The 22,831-nt window shown below is 42.2% G+C and overlaps 1 protein-coding gene across 1 annotated transcript in view; it reads right to left on the bottom strand.

The window, feature by feature from the left end:
• The window catches only part of LOC126252543 (ATP-dependent translocase ABCB1-like), a 305,981-nt gene that overhangs the window by 184,576 nt on the left and 98,574 nt on the right, over positions 1 to 22,831 (bottom strand). The window contains exons 9-10 of the mRNA XM_049953441.1: positions 21,407 to 21,602; positions 4,139 to 4,363 (exon numbers count right to left, since the gene is read on the bottom strand). Coding sequence (XP_049809398.1) covers positions 4,139 to 4,363; positions 21,407 to 21,602 — 421 coding nt within the window. The remainder of the gene's footprint in view (positions 1 to 4,138; positions 4,364 to 21,406; positions 21,603 to 22,831) is intronic.

Below are 22,831 nucleotides of genomic sequence, written 5' to 3' on the forward strand. Positions count from 1 at the left end.
TAAATTAAGGGAGCAGTTGCAACAATTGGTTCATGAAGTTGCTCAAGCTAGGAGTCGGCGGAAGAAGAGCTCCTTAACTGCTGTAGGAAAACTGTTAAAGACAATAGCAAACGAAGAGGAAGTGTAGAGAGCTAGACAGCGCAGCTGTTCAGGTTCAGCAGATGTCTAGTTCTATTAAGGATGCTGTTGAGTGGTATACAAAGCGGTAATCAGAATTAGAGGTGTTGAATTACACGAAAATAGTCCAGGGGTTAGCAGTAGAACTAACCCGGTGTGCTAGCGAAACGAAGGAGGGACTGAATAGCGATTTGGAGAAAATACAGTTGCAGCTAGGTATGCTGGATAATGAATTGAATGTAGCGAGGTTACTGCATGTACCAGCGGACCAACTTGGCGATGCTAGGAGTAAAGCGACGATATTACAGAAGCTATTGGTTATACCTAGGGAATTCATGATGGATCTTCGGCAGGTAGGAAGCAAATTTCCCGTGGAGTTACAGTATATAGCCTAAGTGTTGCAAGAGAAACTGGCACTGTTCTTTCATATAGCTAGCGTGGATGTGGAAACAGATGGAGCCAAGGTGCATACAGCGGCGCTTATACCTGTTGCGGGGAGAAACTCGAAGTTTCACTGCTACAGCGTTCAACCGTATTCAGTGAAATGGAGGATATTGGGTAAGTGGATGCAGGTGAGAACACGGGAAGTGTTGCTGGTCTCAAAGGACAGGTAGGCTCTTTTTCACGGTTGGATTTGGAAAGGTGGGTGATATGGAAGGTTGTGATCTGTCCAGGTGGCCAAGTGCGTACTGTTATGTGAAGCGGGTTTGTTTCTGCTGGAAGAAAATGAGATGAGTTGTGGGAAGGACCTCCTGCCAGCCCGAACATACTTCATGAGAATACGGACTCATTAGTTATACTCCATATTCACTCCGGAAAATGTATGGATGAACTGCTAAGAAGGAGACAGACCGTAGGGTTGAAAAAACTCTAGCTTCGGGAAGGCGGAATGATAATTAATGGCACGACTTGTGAGGTAGTCATGACGGATTTTCGTCTTCTGGCTATGCTTACGGACTCAGCTGTTATGACATTGTCACGGAATACGCTGTATTGACCAGAAGGATATCTGAGGGTATTACCCGTTCAAAATGTAACGTATTTAAATATCCCGAGTTTTTGCAGTTCCTGGTCAGATTAAGGGTGACCTATCAAGGGGAAATTTCGATGGAAAAAATGTGGCAGCATGCACACCATATCCAGGAAGGAGCACGAAGTATCAGCGGTGCGCGTATCGACCAACAGTTGTGGCGTGTTTGTAGCAGGTTTTTGCATACTGTATTTCTGGGTAAGACGCAAGAGGGCACTGGCTGTGGAAGTGCAGATGGACCAATTACCGGTAGAATGGTTGACCGACAATGCTTGGGGGGCAATTAGTTTTAAGGTCTTAATTAGTGTATAAGGGTATGATGAATGTGACATGGCAGCAGTAACGTGTGAGCGGAATACTGTATGGTAAATTCGAGAGATTACCTCAATATGTAAATTAATGAATTCTAGAAGTGAGGTGGGGGGAGGGACAGCAAATTAAAGATGTGGGATGTTCTCGGAAAGGGCGAGGGCACGCTGCTCCACCATTAAGTACAGGCTGGAAGGTAGTAGTTAAGGGACCGATTGTCACACCGTTTGGCACGCGCGGGCAGTGTTGATATTTAGAAAATAATTGCGAGGAGATACGTCCAGGTGGGCGCTTTGTACAAATGTGAAGAAATGAGGGCAACACATGCTGGGAAAAATCCATACGTTTCAGTTACAACAGCGCTTACTGTTCTGTGTGTTGGGGCTGAAGCAGGCTGAGGAAAGCTGACGTTGTAAATATTAAACGGCACTCCACTTGCTCCCTCCAGAGGAACTACGTCAGAGGCGTAGGGAAAAGACGAATAAATAAGCGAGCCCAGAGGCTCAAATGAGGGCAGTCATTCCGCCATTTTGCCCACGTCTCGAACTGGAGCGAATGACGATTGTTTAAGTGGCAGGCCAACCACGACGACCCTCTCGTGATCGGTGGCAAAGCGGTCCACTGAAACTACCACCAACCTCCTCTGCATGGATGCACCATAGCTGGGGTGGGAGCTGCAGCGGCACGGGGAGTGGGCGGCTGCCAGCCTCCGCACTATGGGTGACAGCGTCGGGCGGGTTGCCAGATACCGTCCACAGGGAGCGGGGCCGGGGCGCTAAGTCACGGCCTCCGGGATGCAGAGCTGTCTGTGGCCACTGACCAAGCTTCCCTCGGTGGACAACTGGAGCTGCTAAGGCTCACTACAACGAAGGCGGTCGGCTGTTTCCCTTCGGCTCTCTCCGTGGGGTCCACGAGTTGCGCTTGAAGGAGCAGCCAGCAGGATGTATCTGGGCTATCAGCGCAGGCAACAGGCCTGGCGGCCACTTAGCTGCGGTGCGAGTAGGAGCGCTACGTCTGCAAGGCTGGACGGCCGGACGCGGACGCAACACATTCCGGCATTGGAATTCGCGCTGACGCACGCACGCGCACTGCACGACGCCATCACTAGAATCAGCGCGAGGCTCGCAGTGTACCTTCGATGCAGTATAGTCAGTGACACACTTGTTCCGTTTCTGTGCACACTTCGGCGTCAGACATCTGCCTCTCCCAAACCATATCCTATCGGTCGTTTGCAGACCTTAAGAAAATATAGCTCTTTAGTTTCCCGTCATTACAGATGAATGAAAATGGTTGGACTAAGTAAACATAGATGGACTAAGTAACTCTGCTTGTGTCACTAAAAGACTTGTAAGCTTTCCTCCCTGATTGCGTAGATCTTCTTTAACAAACAAACAAAAATCGTGTGTTGTGTCGCTTCTGATGAAATAGGTGGAAGACATCTAAAACACTTACCGCTGAAGCTGAAGCATGGCTCTACTGGCTTGCGCCGGCTCACACATTAAACATTCTGAATGTTGTCACCACATGACGGACCAGCTTCCAGTGTGCTGTTGTGGACGGGCAGTAATTTGAACATCAGAACACGGAGCAATGGATTTGATATCCCGCCGCGTCACTGCCAGGCTCGACACGTCTCGGCCAACTGCACAGTTTGAACACTCCCTAATACTTGCACTTTTCAAGATAATTTAAGTGCAAATAGATGTAAAGCCAACAAAAATATACTACTAAAACAAGTGAGGCTTTTTCTCTGGCGAGTACATTAACTGGATCCACTAATACCGATTTTGACAAGTGAGTGTCCTTCTCATTAAGCAAGTAACCCAGTTCTTCAGCTATAATGGATTTCACAAATAGAAGCAACGTTTTCTTCTAAATTAACATTTCGTCCTTTTGTGGTATCGTCCACACTTAATAATTCCGAATAAGGCGACCACTGAAGCCTAAGAATAGAAATTAGGAGCCAAAAATTTGCATCGATGATTTCGAACTTTGTACTTGAAGCGTCCTCTATAACGAGGCCAGCAAAGACAAAAGAGGCCAGTAATTATGCAATAGGTTTTGCCCAGTTTTTACGAAAGAAGCAGTTGTGTGGAAATACACTCTCTGGTTTGTTCAAATGGTTCAAATGGCTCTGAGCACTATGGGACTTAACTTCTGAGGTTATCAGTCCCCTAGAACTTAGAACTACTTAAACCTAATTAACCTAAGGACATCACACACATCCATGCCCGAGACAGGATTCGAACCTGCGCCGTAGCGGTCGCGCGGTTCCAGACTGTAGCGCTTAGAACCGCTGGCCACCCCGGCCGGCTTCTGGTTTGTTACTTTAAACGCTTCTAAAACCCATGCTGAACGTTACCACGAATAATAACCAGGAGAATTGAAGCTTTAGTGATCTAGTGGTTAGTCTTGCTTATTTATAAGACAGAGATTCCGAGCTCAGATGGTTCTGTTGTGGAAAAGTCTGGACCGCGATCTCCTCAGTCATACTGGCAACTGTTTGAGCAATGCTGCCATTGAAGCTGCCGTAGTGAGGTTAAATCTGTAGCTCTGCATCGAGCCGAAGTGTTATTATTAACAATCTGAAAAACGTTCATTGATAAAAGATAAATACGTACACTTAAGGAGAAGCAGCGTTACCATGTTTCACATGCGTGCTGTTAAAATTTGGGCACTCACCTTGACACCTTTGCGCGACGGGTACTCGAAGTGTACGTCCTTAAAGATGAGATCGCCCTTGACCGCTAGAAGCCTCTTGCCTTCCTGAGACATGCTGTTGATGGGTGATTTCCGGTCGATGACGGAGTACACCTTCGCTGCCGCGCCTCTGGCTATCGAAAAGGCCTCGATGAAGGGCGACGCCATACCTAACATCCAGGAAGCCATCAGCACCGAGAAAAATACCTGTAATGGTAAAAAGTGCTCGTTTAAGTGGCTGATTTGGTGAGCAGCGTAGAATACCACTGGCCTTTATCTGCATGTTCTGAATCACTGTAGTTCGAAAAATTTCTTGATGAATCCATATCTCAGCGTAGTAACATACCCCGACAGGACGGAGATTTTTTTGGCACAGTGCCAACAAACTCTCCGTCCTGCCAGGGTATGGTTGCTTGAGACTGAACCCACAAAATATCGTCCTGCTAAAGAGTTTTACTGACAAATACAGAATGTTGATAAATAATGAAGAAATTTTGCTGTGCAATCCACATGCTACTGGCAAACCGAGTGAGACTTACAATGGGGTCTCAGGAACGAGTATTAGAATGCCTGCAGCTGATACTACAAAAACTATATTCATATACCATATCTATACCATATCGTGTTGTTCTTCGGCATTCAAACTCACACTGAAGAAAACCAGCACATATAATGGATACTGACTTGTAGCAAGTGTTCTCAGAGCCATCTGACGTGAAATCTCTAAACTATTTTTTCATTAACTACTAACTACAAAAATTCGTGATTTTTTCACCAGACCCTTTTCCCTTTATTGAGGTAAAGCATCATCAGTGGTCTGTAATTAAGTTATTTACATTTTGATTTGCTTTTAGATCGAAGAACAGTTCGTTAAGAATAGGTTGGCTTGTATTTACGGTGATTTTTCGGCTGATTTCTCGCTTACATAGGGAAATGCCATCTGCTAGCCCATCTTCTTTTTCTGTGTTAGAAACTGATTATTTTGGTCTAATTTTTAGATGTTCTGCAGCACCATGCTGTTCTTATGTTTTTCACAATACACTTTCATGCACACGACTGTATTCTGTTTGTTTTTGCATTTCAAGTATGTGTTGTCTGTGTTTTGTGTTGTTGCCAACATAACCTTTATACTATTTCTTCAATATTGCTTGGCCTATGGTGTTGAAAGCGACATGAATATCATAAAAATTAGTTAAGACAGACACCTCCTCCCTTTCCAAGAAAATTTCTGCAAACAAAATGCATTAACACAAAATAAATAGTTGCTCAATGACCAGACAAATATTGGAAACCACATTCTATACAGAATAGTTGATGAAATTACATGAAAAAGAAATGAGCCATTTCCATGGTTCAAAATGGTTCAAATGGCTCTGAGCACTATGGGACGTAACATCTGTGGTCATCAGTCCCCTAGAACTTAGAACTACTTAAACCTAACTAACCTAAGGACATCACACACATCCATGCCCGAGGCAGGATTCGAACCTGCGACCGTAGCGGTCTTGCGGTTCCAGACTGCAGCGCCTTTAACCGCACGGCCACTTCGGCCGGCCAGTAACTCACACTCCATCACACTGCTATATACTTACGTCCACTCGTCATGGTTTCCTCCCTCCCTTAAAAAAAAAAAAAAAAAAAAAAAAAAAAACTCCCTCCATCGCTATTCCTTCTCTACTCTTACACAGTACATAAATACACAAAAACAAAATTAAATAGAATTACACACTTACAATAATGTAACTTAAAAAAAGAATGTTGTAGGTCAAAGACAAAGTAGCGGAAAGGTTATGTTGGCAACACTACAAAACACTAACAACAACACATGCTTGTACAAAAACAAAGAGAATACAGCGTTGTGCATAAAAGTGTGATGTGAAAAAACATAAGAAATGCATAGTGCTGCAGAACATCGAAAAATTAGGCCTGAAGTATCAGTGTCTTAGACAGAAAAACAACGATGTACTAGCATTTCCCAATGTAATCGAGAAATCAGCCGAAAAATCGCCGTAAGTACAAATAAAACTATTCTTACCGAACTGTTTTTTGATCCAAAAGCAAATCAAAATGTAAATAACTTAATTACAGACCGATGATGAGGCTTTAACTCAATAAAGCGAAATGCGTCTGGTAAAAAAGTTACGCATTTTTGTAGCTGCAACAACAGAATAAAAATACCCTCAAGAGTTATAAAGCAATTTCGGACACTAGGGCCACACAAATAAAGAATTCTCGCTCTTATTTAATTTTAATAATATGTTTCGAATTCAAGTGCTGTAAAATCTTGTAGGTGAAATTTTGCCGAGAAATTAATAAGAGGTACAGGAAGAGTCAATGTTTTACGTCTCATATAGACCGAGACATCACATGCAAGCAGGAGGAGCTTAGCTGAGCAAGCATGGGACAACGGATGGGGCTGGGTTTGTTCCTTTGAAGGATCCTGAGATCTACCTAGCTTGGCAGTTCAAATTCTAAAAAGTGAGCCCCTATCACCAGATCCTCAAATCCGCAACTCTAGCAGATATGGGAGTGTAGGATAATGTGTCCACTCTACAGATTATTGATTTTTCTCCAAACCACGATTATTGATATAAGCTTGTCACTTACACATTTTAAATATATATGTTACCATACAAAATGGGGTATCGCCCAGAGACTGCGGTGCCAACCGAGGTCGTCAATGTGAATCGACATCACAGACATAAGTGAGGGCTCGCTGCAATCCGCAACAACCAGTGGGAGGCACTCCAGAAGGCCACGCCTCCTTCTCAGCATAGCAGCGTCCTCGCACTGAGGTAAATACAGTGTCGGACATGCAAGAGCTCAGCACAATCAGAGACCTCAGCTACAGCGGTCAACATCATTGTGTAGGACAACGACAATTAAAGATTCTAGTGAAATGTACTTCCATAAATGTTGCATTTTATACTTCAAGAGAACAGTTCGTTAATCTGCACATCAAGTGATGCTTTAACAGTCAGTGACAGTTGTACACTATCAAATAATACTGTGGTAATGAACTGTGTCAAATATAAGTAAATCTTTTACTCATTTATGTAAGAAAGTGAACTGATATTCCATGTGTTCTAGTTTGGTGAGAGTTCTCCCAGAACAATCATAGAATCCACAGATATTGCAGGACGAAAGTAGTTTAACTGGTAACAACAAAAAAGAACTACATGCATTTTTCTGAAGGCTTACACAGTGAGCACTTTTTCCTTCCTAAGGAGTAACGTAGCCAACGCCATCACAACAAGATACTATGTTTGTTGTTCTGATTTACAGACGTATTTTCTAGACATATTTATGCCCTAGTATCTCAAACAATATCAAACGACTACATCAGACCTTTTAAAATCGGAGTTTTGTATTAATCCAAATATAAGAGAACAGAGACGAGTTTAAATAAGAAAATTAATTAATTAAAATCTTCATAGAGGAATAGAATGACAGATAAAAGCTTTATACACAAAAGGATTAGAAGTCAATCTGATATGTAGAGTTACTCCTGATACACGGAAGTAATTATCTCTTATTCCGTAAAACACCTTGGCGACTTTTTCTGAAAAAGAAGGAAGTAAGATCAGAGTTTAACATCCCGTCGATACCGAGGTCATTGGAGACTGTCTTTCCGAAGAGAGTGTGGCCACTTTTTCTGCTAGGATCCTATGTCAGCACTAGTGAGTCACAGATTGAAACTATCACACCAAAGGGAACAACAAGGAGCTACTGCCCAGCCACGATATTATTGCTCTTTGCCTCCCGCGGCCATTATCGGAAACATGCAGTGACGCTACAATAAACGAAAACCATACACATTTCCTCAACTGTCATATACACTGGGAAACTCAGAATATGTTCACGAAAAAGTTGTCTGCTCCTTAACACAGCCGAGCACATTCTGATGGGCTTCAAGCGCAAAAGTAAACTCGTGAGCTGACTAATTCCCCTCAGACCCAGTTGCAAAAATATTGTGGTCGACTAATACATTTGCAAGCCAAAAGTCGTTGTTTGAATAAATACTTTAAGAAATTAATACTCTACGTATAAGTAAGGTTATAAGAATAATACAATTGTCATGGTCTGCACAAGGCGAATGAACATCGGAAAAGTTTTCAGTAAGGGGAGCTGGAACGCCCTATCCCGACAATGATAAGTTTAGTCACTTGGCTTCCCTGTATTTCAGGAACCACTGTAGCCATTGACATGAAACTTTTACAGGACATTAAACTGTATGTTCTGAGTCTACTGAACTACAATAATTGCATTTCAGACACTCCATTCGGAAATACAATTTTTTAATTACACTGTTAAAATTTTGTGTACTTTTTTGTACGTTATCCTAAATAATTTTAGTTATAAACAACATTAGGTTCTTATTTTAGTTCAGCAGACTCAGGATATGTATGTTATTACTCCCTGAAAATTTGAATACTCTACTCGAAGTGGTTTCTGAGATGGAAAGAACACAACGAAATCTCACAACAACCAAAAGCTTTCAAGAAAGCTCAGGGTTTGGACCCAAGGAAGTATGTTTTTTAGGACATGTGATACCTGCTGATAGAATTCAGCCAGACCCACAAAAGTTAGAAGCCACTGAAAGGTACTAAGTACCAAGAACTAAGCGACAAGTGAGTGCATTTCTCGAGTCAGTGAATATATATAAGCCATTCGTAGACATTATCGTTATCATACCGAATTTGACAGGAAAAATGTAATATGGAAGTGGACCAAGGTAGAACAAGGCCAGTTCAGAGAATTGAAAGAAGTGTTAGTGAGACGTTACTTGTTTGGCCAGACCTAAGCAAGAAATCCTGTATGTCCTGGGATGCATCAAGGACCGGTTTTTGCTTTCAGTTGCTTCAAGAAGTCGAACAGGATGGGTAAGTAATGAAAGAAACCATTGGTTTTGGGAGTCGTGTTTTGAGTGAAGTGAGACAAAATTATCCAGTGACACAATTAGAAGCGTTAGCTGTTAATGAGGACTCAGCAAATTTAAGGACTTCTTAATGGAATGTGTAATGAAGGTGTACACTTCAGAATGAATTTTCTCTCTGCAGTGGAATTTTCTGACTATACACCACGATACCACCTGGCTTCGAACCTCCCCCCCCCCTCCCCCCCCCCCCCTCAGGGGATAATGAGAAAGACTGCTAAAACGTGTCTTTTGTACTGTCATACTCAACAATGATCGCGCGACACATATCTGGCAGATTTTCAGTTAATGACTCACCACACTAGGCTACTGGAATTGCATCAAAATTAGCTCTGACAAACCAGCCACATGGAGACTGAATAGGAGGAATTGTAGACTACCTAACTGTTACAAGGAAACGCCAATATGATGCTGTAAGATTACTGCTGGAAAGGATATGCACAAAAATTGAGAAGAGGAAGGAAAATCAGAGAGGACTGATAAGAGAAACGAAGGTTACAGTGGATGATGGTGGAAGCGGTCAAAGAAGAACTGATCTCTAAGCATCATATTCCTGTACGTATTTTCAGCAACATACTGCATCTGAAAAATCGTTTATCACAACGCCATAGAATCAGAATCTCTATGTAGCTGCAAATCGATTGGAAAAAGCACATTTGGCAGGTCAAGATGTTTAAGCAACCTTGCAGAAATGAGCTGAGACACAACATCCAGCATCAGGGCTTTCGTAAGAGGATGTAGTAATAACATGAACTAATCCTATGCAAAAGTAAAACAGTCGTAAGGTCATAAAAGAGTTTTCACACAAACTAGTCCAAGTTCATCCAGAGAAGTCAGGGAGATGGTGCAGGTAGTACTGAGAAGTGAAGCACTAAACAGATCACTAGATGTAGTTTCCCACTGATGATGATATACTTGTTGGTTGAGTTTTATTACTGGGTGTTGTGTGATGTCCTTAGGTTAGTTAGGTTCAAGTAGTTCTAAGTTCTAGGGGACTGATGACCATAGATGTTAAGTCCCATAGTGCTCAGAGCCATTTGAACCATTTTTTTTAGTTTTATTTTTTATACGGTTGCCAGAGCACTGAGCTGAGCACTGAACAAGAAACAATAAGCTATATGATCTGAGTTTGTGTGAGTGATATTAAGTAGCAAAGAGATTACGGGAGTTTGAGGACAGCGGACATGAAGGAACGCTGCGCTGTGAGTCTTCAGTAGACCTGAAGAAACACTGAAATGTGTGGGTGTAATTGATGAGTAAAACAATAATGAGTTTCTGCTATTTGGATGAGAGTATGATGTGATAATTTTTGTGTATCTCCATATTATGTTTACAGGAAAGACAGATGAAGTTTTGGGCGAAAACTATGAGAGAAAAAAGAGAACGGCAGACGATGAAAGAGTGACATTAACATAACTCTGGTTGAAGAAAAGAGTAAGATAATCACGGGCCTACAATAAAAGAGAAAAAGACCACGAACCACTGTGAGTGTGAAACAAGGTAACCATTAAGTATAAGGTAAGGTAAGGTAAGGATCGACCCAGGAAAAAAAGCACGTAAAATACAGTATGATAACATTGTATTGTAATTTTCAGGTAGGAGTTGAGAATCGTATTACGCTTTTGTTTATGTTACAGATTATCAATCGCTGCAATATAGGAAATCCACAGTATAAGGAATAAAACAAATTCATGAGATGGGACGTAACGGATGTGTGGAGAATTTAACTTTTGGGATGAAAAGTAGTTAATGAAGATAACGGAAGATAGGTACTACGTTGAGACAGTAGAATATTTATGGTGGCCGCATCTAATCTGGGTGACAGATAAACCACAATCACAGTGCTGGTGCTTGTGAGCCGTCTACTAGATATCGATAGACCTCTCTGGGTTATCGATTAGTACGTGTAAACACAGATAACCGCTTAAAACAATGATCAAATAACATAAACTTGAACTCTCAATGGATATACGCATTGAAAAAACCGTCATAATGTAAATAAGAGAATGAGTTTAAATACTTTAAGTAATAGAATAATGATCATGTCTTAACTTTCAAGACAAAAAGTGAATGTATGAGGATGAATATTTACAAAAGCTAGTAATAATGACAAACAATCCTGTTGGAAGAACATCCACAACTGAACGTTATACTAGAGGTTGAAAATACCGCTTCAGTTGCAGATTTCTTTTGTTATCACGATCGGTTTCTGGCCGTCATAAGCCCATCCTCAGGTGTCGCAACTGTGCTGTGGCCCCCGAGCGCCGCTGTGGACGTGTACTAGGCGGGGTTTGCTACCTATACCTATACCATAGGTACCACACCGCGCCTAGTACACGTCCACACCGGCGATGGGCGCCCCAGCACAGTTGCGACACCTGAGGATGGGCTTATGACAGCCAGAAACCGATCGTGATAACAAAAGAAATTTGCAACTCAAGCGGTATTTTCAACTTCTGGTAACAATAATAAGTAATTATAAAAGAATGGAGAATATATATTTGTATTATTGTTACACTGGAAGGGAATTGTGAATTTTGTATTATTCAAAGAAGAGTAATAAGGGCAGAAATATCTTTGTATTTTTAAGGTTGTAATATTAACGTATGTATTGTAAACTGTTTGAGGTCACAGCAGTCACACGTTGGAGAAAGGAATTAGAGAGCTACAGATGGAGAATGACATTAGAGATGTGGCATGAGTAACTGAGGCGTTATGCCCAAGTAGCTAGTCAGACGTACTTCCAATTGCACAAGAAACCTGTACAGCAAGTTGGCCAGTTGCAGTGCATACCATGGCTTGGTCACTGTCAACCAGCCAACACAAGTGGCCGCGAGGACAGTACACTCACCATCTACCTGCTTGCTCCTGAAAGAGCCCGTCATGCAAGCTGCAGCCCCAAGAGAATTTCTGGGAACTATCGCTCTCTCGCAGAAAGCAAGCGAATAGTTGACACTCCGAGGTTTAGATACCACAAACAGGCGTGCTCCAGCAGCCCTGTTTACCTATGCAAAAACGGTGATGTCATTTGGGGACTACATGTAGCTACTGTCAACGAACGTCTTGTTGCCCATGCGATACATGTACCATGTTTTATGTATAATGAACCTGAGACAATCGCAAAGTCCCCGAGGAGATGGTCACTTACTTTTAATTTCAATGCAGAACCTTGTGGATGGATTTGAATGTTCTGTCAAGTGAGAGGAGGTCACTGACCACTTCGCAGGGGAACACTTAACAGCATTACAGTGTTGGGCGAGTGAAAAGACAAAAAATGAAGCAACTTACGTATCCTGAGACGCTGTCAAGGAAGCAAGAAACATTGTTAAGACCTTCTTCCGACGGCTGTAGCCAAAACCAAAAGTGAACAGACATGGTCATATCAAGTACTAGAACTATATTAAGATAGATTATGATCACCATGATTGTGAACACTTGAACTAACGATTTCATATGTACGTACAACAGAAACAATACCAATGGTGGCCGATACTTAACTACTTAGTTCATTTTGTAAAATGAATAAACTGCACAACAGTTGCTTAATCTTCAGTCTTTCAATTTGTACATAGTTTTGTTAACTACTTATATTATGATTTATTTTATTGATTTGCATATACACCTAAATAAGAAGCCACTGTGAAAGCAGGCTGCACTTGGCTGTTGATGAGGGTACACACTGTAGGGCTATCAAACCGGCAGGGAACCAGCCCAGACAGTAAGGCCAGACAGCGCGTTAAAGAAGAGCCAACCATTACCCACAGTCACGACGCAAATTACATCTTGAAGTTATCTGGGGACAACAGACATATTATTAGTGAGCAGTGTATGGTTGAGCGATGCATGCTATTTTTGGAAGAGTCCTGGAAAAACTGGTATTGTGAAAAGAGCTGCAGGCAGAGAAATTTACCGTAAAACGTAAGCTGTTAAAAAACATTTTAGAAGGTGGCATAGGAACATTGTGTTAGGGATCCTTTGAAGATTGTGAGACCGCTACACCAGTACAGGCTCTGCAAAAGCCCAAATGTTTATGGGAATATATAAACGGCTACCATTGTTTAACATACGTAATTTAGAAGTGGGAGTAAGGAAAAGACTGTGGTTACAGATGTCCACCCTTATAGGCCAGAGCACGAACGTAGAAAGAGGAAGAGCGTTCAAAGTGGTTCAAATAGCTCTGAGCACTATGGGACTTAACTTCTGAGGTCATCAGTCCCCTAGAACTTAGAACTACTTAAATGTAACTAACCTAAGGACAGCACACACATCCATGCCCGAGGCAGGATTCGAACCTGCTACCGTAGCGATCGCGCAGTTCCAGACTGTAGCGCCTAGAACAGCTCGGCCATCTCGGCCGGCGAGGGAGAGCGTTTTGGAGCGCCAAGTACAATAAATATTGTAACCAGTTAACCACCTGAAATGAGAGTGAGGAAGGGAGATCAACGTTTTTATATGACAACCTCTTAGTAGTCGACACACACAAAATTTATCATTCAGCCAATCATACAACGTGACGCCAGAAATACTCAGAGGACACAATCGTCCTTGTCAGAAGCGCACTGCAAAAAGTTACTTCTTACTTCAGCGTCTCCATGAAACTTCGCTACTAGACAACTTCTACCGGCTCTTCGTGGGCGAGAGGCTTTCATCCCACTGAGCTGAGCTCAGACGCAAAAGGAACATAGTTGTTGGTACAGAGCCAATTTTTAAGACACTTCAGCCGCCACTTGCGCCACGACAGCGAGGTGAACTGCAGAGAAAATCGAATAACATTTAATGATGTTCAGTAACGGCTTCATTCTGAAGAGTGCTTTGCAGTTAGAGGTTCAACACGCTTTCACCTCCGGCAGCAGATGCGCATGGGTATTCTTCTGCAGTATTTTCTATCCCTATGCACAGAACTTCGGCGATCATAATATAATTTTCACGAATGTGAATTTTTCTTACAGATATGCGTTCATTTAAAACACATTAAAAACCTTTTGTCCAGATTTACCAAGGCATTAGCTTCTAACATTCAATGATTGTTAAACCATTTCTTTCGGTTTTACATGTAATAAGCTGAGTTAATTAAGATCATTGTCTAATATCGTAGTCAGATGAATTCCTTTATTGTTGTTTTGGTGCGTTACGATTTGTTTATTTCAGGTATTCGGGGCCATATTACAAGGTGCAATTAAAGATTCAATTAAAGTACCCCAACACAATTTCAACGTACACTTCGGCTGCTTTCATTGACTTTCAATACATATTAGTAAAGCTGGGTTCAATTTCTAAAAGAGTAACCAAATACGAAAACTTGAACCACGTGAAGAAAGTTGGTAATGTAAATACAATTAAAAAGATGTAAATGGAAAGGGACTAAGAATTCCAAGCAGATTTATGTAGCGCAAAAAGGGTCCGTTACGTTACATCAAGACTAACTTTTATTATTGAAAATTTATGTTATGACTAACAAAGGGCTTCCTGCCTCAACCAGTCGAACAGGCGTAGATCCAGTGGTCACAATCGATCTATAAGTCAGTAGACTTCCACTACAGTATGGCCAGTTTACGTCCCCAACTTGTCCATTCCGACTATGTACTCCGTTTCTATTAACCTTCACGTCTCCCTTCCTTTCCTTGCGGAAGAGACATCTTGATCTGCAGAAGCACACTATTGCAAAGGAACACACTTTAGTAGAAAATGGATGCTAAGCATTGAAGAAAGAGGTTTTCTTGTGGAAATTATTGCTGTTTCAGTACTCCACATTGTATCATATATGCTGCAATACCACTATGTGATTACCAGATGAATGAAAACTCAGTCATCTTCAGAATTAAAATTTAAGTGACTCAAACACCCATCTTGTGTGACTCAAACACCCAACGATTTCAACTTTCACGTATTTGGATTTCTTAAGCACATGTAGAGATGGAAGCCTTTTAGTTTCCGAACAGATAAAGTTTGTGGGCCTTGTCAGAATTTGAATATGTTCCACACAAGTTATGTCGTTGCAGCCTCCTTCTAGGTCTCCTTACAATGCCTCATAAAAAAGTACATTCTTTTATGAAAAAGTCTCAGTCGTGACCCAGCAGCTATGTACGCTGTAAATTACTGGCGTACTTGAGAAAATTCTGTACGTGGTCTACTATAACTCTACGAAGAGTCTAGATAATATTACTGGTTCAGAAAATATTTGGAACCATCCGTTTTGGTTGCCACATCCTGTATGGGAAGTAAAAGAGAAACTTTTATACTGTGTATGATTAAAATTGACACTCTCCGTTGCGAAATAACTTCCTGACAATTTTCCAAGTGTGTGATCTGACGTTAGTGACTGTATAACGATACAGCCTCCTCCTTCTACTATATAATTTTGTTTTTTCAAAAAACTGAAAGTTATTTCTGTTGATCTGTACTACCTGGAAGATCTGTTGATCTTTACAGAACAAAACGAAGTAGCATCTAGTCTGTGCTTCAGCCTTTCTTACAAACTGTGACAACCATGACAAAACTACTCTGTCTGGTGTGCAAGAAATATGGGACATGGGAAATATCCTCAGACTTCGAGAAGAAGATAATAATTTCAATTCCAAAGAAAGCAGTTTTTGGTAGGTGTGAATGTTACCCAAATATCAGTTTAAGACGTTGTGGTTGCAAAATATCGACACGAATTATTCACAGCAAAATGGAAAAATTGGTGAAAACTGATCCTGGCGAAGATCAGTTTCGGTTCCAGAGGAATTTAGGAACTCTGAAGCAAGGCTGACCCTATGGCTTATCGTAGAAGTTACGTTAAAGAAAGGGAGAGAAGGCCTATATACAATTTGTACAGACACCAGAAAGCTATTACAAGAGTTGAAAGGCATGGAGGGGAAGCAGTGGTTGAGAGCGGAGTGAGACGGGGTTGTAGGCTATCCCAGATTTTACTCAGTCTGTACATTAAGAAAATCAAAGAGAAATTTGGAGAAGGAATGAAAGTTCAGAGAGCGGAAATGAAAACTTTGAAGTTAACCGATAACATAGTAATTTTGTCAGAAAGGAATTTGGAAGAGTGTAGAAAGATATGGACAGTGTCTTGTAAGGAGGATGTAAGACGAACATCAACAAAAGCAAACAAGGGCAAGAGAAGGTAATCGAATTAAACCAGACGGTGCTGAGAAAATTAGATTAAGAAATCAGATATTGAAAGTAGTATATGAGTTTTGCTTTCAGGACAATAAAATAACTAATGATGGCCATAGTAGAGAGGCTATATAATACAGACTGACAACGGGAAGATAAACATATATTGAAGAAGAAAACTCCTTAACATCTAGGATAAATTCAAGTGTTACGAAGTCTTTTCTTGAGCTATTTATCTGAAGTGTAGCCTTCTACATAACTGAAATGTTGACGATAATCAGTTCGTGCACGAAGAGAACAGAAGTCTTTGAAAAGTGGTGCTACAGATGAATGCTGGAAATTAGATGGGTAGGTCACGTAACTAAGGAGGAAGTACTGAACGGAATTGGGAAGAAAAGAGATTTGTGGCATAATTTAACTAAAAGAAGGAATCGGCTAATAGGACATAGTCTGGGACATCAAGGAATCATCAATTTAGTATTGTAGGGAAGTTTTCGGGATACAAATCGTAGAGGAAGACCAAGAGACGCTTACAACAAGCAGTTTCAAATAGATGTCCGAAGATGAAGAGGCTTTCACAGGATACAATAGCTGTAGAGAGCTGCATGAAACCAGTCTTTGGACTGAAGAATATGGCCGAAGTAGTTGTCGAAGGATACAATAGCTGTAGAGAGCTGCATGAAACCAGTCATTGGACTGAAGAATACGGCCGAAGTAGTTGTCGAAACGTGAGCAGAACTGTGGAAAGTCTGACGTGTTTGTTGTGTGTAGTTGTTGGAGTGAGGAGTCGTTGCGGGGAGCGTGGCAGGAGAGTCTCCTCAATCTCCTAGATGTCAAATAGCCCATGTAACCGAGATGCCACCACCGGGAAAATACTTCGTCTTAAATATGGTGGCAATGGAAGAGGAATAAAATGAGAATAATGGGGTAAAGGTGAAATGACTGGTGTATGACGTGAAGCAGGAAGAGATGCAAAGTAAGACGGAAATATTATCATGTGGTATCCGCTACGCTAGCGACTTAGTTAAAATGGCCCTTAACAATCAAGTGTTGTAATTACGCCTTCACTTTAAATTCATTTTTATCAATGAAAAATAAATCAGTGAAAAAAATTTGTATTGAGATTCACCTTATGGGGAGAATCAAAAGCCTCTGCCAGCAGTATTGCTTTCGTAAAGTTGAGTATGATTGTTGTGGTTATTATTTATTCAATAGTTATCGTTTGCTCTTCATTGTTCGATTGTCATATAACAAAACAAAATCACCTAGGTACACTATAGCGAGTTCCTAATGTTCGCACAAGTATCTCTAGCTAAAAATTTCGTGGGCCACGTTTGTTATGAAACGGTCGTGATTGTTTCTGAGTAGAATACTTTCGTATGGCCGTGTACATTTTCAACTGAAGTTCACTGAATAATAACAGCAATATTCGGAAGCATCTGGGAGACTATTTTACAGCACACGAAGTTCTGTCCTTATGTCCTAGACTCGTTGTTGTAGAATATCCAGTCTTCCACTGCACAGACCAAACGTCATAAGGTTCCTGCTAGGTCTTCAATAGGTTTATCTATGAAGGTTACTCCGGATACGCACAGAATTAAGAAACATGCCTTTTTAAATACAGTGTTTAGAGCTGTGAATCAAACTAGTAAAGCGATCTGACTACAAACAGTTTGTAGAAAACCGTGTGAACAGTGAACATTTACTTTTCTGCCCTATGATTTACAAAGGGCATAGCAAAAGGAAACTGAATCTACATGGAGATTAGCAACTGCACCAAATATCTTACCAAGCATAAAGATGCGTAATGCAATGTGGCTTATAAGCCTGTGCAATGCACTGGACATGTGGACCCAATCCATTATAACAGCTGACTGACACAGGGCGTCAAATAAGCACATAGTCTGTAGAATAAAGCTCTGTGTCTCTACCACTTGCGTCACCTCTACATGTGCGTTTTCTACTGAGAAGCGAGTCAAAGAACTTCCAAATGAAATGTTCGTATTGATTACCACTCTTGTTGATATTAACTAAAGTAAAGTTTTACTAATTTCTGAAGACAAATAGGTATTGTATTCCAACTGCCGAGTGAAAGTCAGCATAACGCGTCTAAAACAGGAAAATGAGTAGCAAGGAAGTCTAATTTCGAAGAATATTTGAGTGTAAATCCACATAATCGACTCCCAGAAAGTGATTCAGTGACTTAGTATATGTAATACAAGTGGCACATACAGTTCAGCTACATAAGAAAATCAAAAGAAGTATAATGCCTATAAGACACAAAGTATTGGCAAATGCTCATTGATATGGGGTGTGACAAAACAGACTGTACTACCTATCTATCGCTTGTGCCTGTTTTCCCGCATGAAGCAGGGTCGGCGGGGTTAATCGGATTTGGCAAGGTCAGTTTAAGGGGTGGCCGGATGCCCTTCCTGCCGCCACCCCGTATCCCCCAGGACAGAATTAGTATACTCCAACTGTCTGCGACTAGTATAATCCATGGAAAAGTGTGAACGTGTTCAGGTGTCTGCGAGCCGTGTAACCGAGACGGGACGTGGGGACCAGCCCAATATTCACCTAGTGGGATGTGGAAAACCGCCTACAAACCACATCCAGGCTGGCTGGCACACCGGCTGTCGTCGTTAATCCGCCGGGCGGATTCGATCCGGGGCCAGTACGCCTACCCGGGTCCAGGAAGCAGCGCATTTAGCGCTCTCGGCGGCCATGGCGGTTCCAAAACAGACTGTACTACCATTCAGACGAATTAATAACACACAGGTCCTGTACCAATCCTCAGAAAGAGAGAGAGCTACCACATATCGATTCCACCCCTTTGGCATCGTAGCAAGGGAATTTGAAGTTTCTGTCTGACATCAATAGTGGTGGCGCGGGATCTAGCGGACCCAATGGCGCATCCCCACTGAGCCACGCCTCCAGCAGCTCTGGACTACGAGCACCCTCAGCCGCCGTGATACAGAATGGCCGGCGGCAGCCGCTCATCCCACTCGCATTTTTTTCGAAGCCTCGTTGCTGCAACACCATCATTCGTGCTTAGTAGTACAACGTAGCGCACAAGAGATATGAACACTGAATCACCACACATGACACATGCTTCCTACCAGAGGTGTACAAATTCCCATTGCAGCCTGCTTGCCCCTAGCTCCTCTGCAACCATTCATGCAGGTCAGCCTGCCGCGACGTAAACACAAGAGTACGCATGTACTGAGGCATAGTGGGTAATGCGACCGACGGGCTCCCGCAAGCCCGGGCTACCTGGGTTCCCGCAGGCCTGCCAAGCTTCGCGGGACCCGCTCAGCTTGCTGCGCCTGACAACAGGTTGCGCTTCAAGCTACCGTGACTAGAGTAGCCAGGTAGTTAGCCGGCAGCACATTTCTCGCAATGGTGGGGGCAGCACAATGAATAGGTCGGACTTTAGTGAGATTGAAAAAAAAATGACAACTGGCGAATACATGCTGGTAACGAAACAGAGAACAAGTGCCCCATAGGAAACGTTTTCGTGTGTTTATGAGGCCGCTTCAAATAAATCGGTAGATGTGTCTCAATGCAAACTATGTAAAAAGCTCTTAAGTACTTATTTAGGAACCTCGAGTATGTTATGACATGTGTGCAAATTTGACAAGCAGTTCCCCCACTCCGTAAATATCTTGAAAGAGGGCAAAGATTTAGTGGCCGAAAAGGGCGTCGAAATGTGTGCTAAGGACCTGAGACCATTTAGAAGTATAGAGGGAGAAGGATTTCATGGTAACCCGCAAACGATGTCAAAATCTTTTGTAAGGTACTCTATTCCATGCACTGTCCGAAATATTATGTAGACAGTAATGTTCCTCTTGATGGTCAAGTGTGCAAAATTTCTTCAAGATCGGAATAAAACTGTAGGTTGGTGTAGAAGTGTGTAAGTAAAGTACCCTCCGCCATGTACTATTCAGAATTTTAAGCAGACAGCGCCCTTCATCCTGCTTTGAATATCAAGTATGCCAAATTTCATCAAGATCGGAATAAAAACGTACAATTTGTCGAATTCCGTTAGGTAAAGTAACCTCTGCCATGCACCCTACGAAATTTTAAGTAGACTGTGACCTTCCTCTTAGTTTCAAGGTACAGTGTGCAAAATTTCATCAAGATTGTATACAATACAAACACACGGACACAATGAAAACACTTTCAGTTTTTCTCAAATTTTCCAATTTTTCGGTCGATTTTCGAAAAATTTTATTTCATAAAAACCTTGTCCTGAGAATTACGAACACAGCAAAAAAAAATGCCGAATTGGTCCAGCCGTTCTCGAGTTTTACGCTTATTAACGCATTTGGCAATTCATTTTTATTTATATAGATAATAAGCCCAAAATATACGCGTAAAGGAAGAATGTACAAATAAAACCCAATATTTTTTGACCTGAAATTAATATACATATATAATGTTAGGGTTTGTCTTTTGGTGCTCAGGTAAAATAAAAACTTTTAATTAGCGTTCATAGTGCGACAATGAAGCGCGCAGACTAAACGGCTGGGTAGCGCAGCTCAGCAGTAATATGGGCAGGCAAGCAAGTTTCCCGCAGCCTGCCCGGGTTGGGTTCTGCTTGGCTTGGCTGGGAGTGAAGCAGCCTGCCCGTTCTGTTGACAACGCGCGGCGGCCTGCCCGCCTGGCCACCGGGCAAGCATGGGCGGGTTAAAAGCGGAACATGTACACCTCTACTTCCTACCCATGAAATTTACAATAACTTCGTCTTTGCAGTGCGAATCAATAGTTACAAGGGGACCGCTTGTATTCCGTAAACGAATAGCTAGTTCGTACTGCAAGCATGTTCCTGTTTCACACACATCACCATCTCACGATACAGCAAAACAGCAATCAGCGGCATCAGACTCCGAAACATGACTGACACTCAGCACAGCAGAAAACAAAGTGCCTCCTTAAAACTTATGCTCCAGCATTCTCAGCTTGGCGGGTTGTCAGCTGATTGGCTGGCTCAGCTGAGACTCTATGAGTATTTCCTGAATAGCTCACACACTGGCCCAAATATTACCTAGCTGTTCAGAATCGACCCTATGTATAGAACTGCATCTTTGCAATAAGCCTGCAGTGGCTAGTAACGAAATAACTGAGTTGTAAAAATAAAAAAATAAACATTGAAAACTGCAGTGTAACAGCCAACATTCAACGCACATCGGCGTTCGGGTACGCACCGTGAGCATGGTGGCGGCATCGTACCGCCTCTCGGTCTCTGGGTAGTCCCTGTCCCTGAGGATGAGCCCCACGCCGTACCAGAAGGCGAGCCCGTAACTGCCGAAGGCGCAGAACCACTGGAAGCCGTTGCCGAGCCCGTTGATCAGGTTTCGCCTCACACTAAGTTTCATCCCCGCCATCAGTTTCTTGTTGTACCTGCCGAAAAGACATGAAACTTGATTTTGCTTAGATTTACATTTTCAGTTGAAAGTCACGTTGGTTTCGTCGTTCTGTTTGTACAACTCGGACAGTATATGAGAAGGGTAGGAGGAACATTAAGCCACTCTACAGTAGACGCTAACGTTGCCTCCTTTATTTTCATACATTGCTCTGTTTGTGACTTCCTGGAAGAAACGGCAGAGTGTTCGAAGAATGTGCAATAAAGACTACCATTAAGCTATTATTAAAACCCTAGCAAATTTTATTGGAGGGAAGGAGGGCTTTGGCGAGACAGTGAAAACTTTGCACCACAGAACCGAATTTTGAATTGGCGTCTTGGTGATTGCTCATATTAAATCAGCTAATATCACGTATGCTGCCCACCCTCAAATCGCCATCCACGCTGCGGCTAGAACCAAGTTCTAACGACATACAAATCACCTTAAATGCCCGAAATATTCCAAGGTTACAGAAACGCTCTCTCTTAAAGACGACAGCTATCTAATTCTTTGGCTTACAAGCGTATTTTAGAAAGCTGAAATAAATTATATTCTTAAAGAGTCGTTTCTTGGACGGGTGACCATCCGGTCTCCCGAGCGCCGTAGGCAAGCGGGGTGCACTCAGCCCTTGTGGGGCAAACTGAGGAGCTACTTGATTGAGAAGTAGCGGCTCCGGTCTCGGAAACTGACATATGGCTAGGAGAGCGGTGTGTTGACCATATGCTCATCCATCTCCGCATCCAGTGCTGCTTATGGGCTGAGGATGGCACGGCGGCCGGTCGGTAGCGTTGGGCCTTCATAGCCTTTTCGGGAGGAGTTTTTTTAAAGAGTTGTTTCTTTGAATAGTTATCGAACGTCATATATAATCACAAGCCACTGCGCAGAGCAAGGGACAGGGCACATCATATGAATATTCTCGAGTTTTTACTGTTCCATGAGTAAGTAGAGCCAGGAAGAAATGACTGTCTGAATGACTCTCTACACATCCTTGTACGTTTTTTCTTATTCTCACAATCCCTAAGTGGCTAAGGCAAAACCCGGGATGTTTCCTCAATCAGGACCACGGCTGACCACCTGTTTTATCCTCCTAAACCACATATTTTGTCCTCGTAAAGCATGTCATGTATTTTCGGTCTTGTATATTTTGAGCTACCGATTCGTAAAATTGTACCTTGATAATTCCCATATCACAGTGACATGATTCTTGGTTGAATAAACATGACAAGG

This window comes from Schistocerca nitens, chromosome 4 (assembly GCF_023898315.1).
Source record: "Schistocerca nitens isolate TAMUIC-IGC-003100 chromosome 4, iqSchNite1.1, whole genome shotgun sequence".
NCBI lineage: Eukaryota > Metazoa > Arthropoda > Insecta > Orthoptera > Acrididae > Schistocerca > Schistocerca nitens.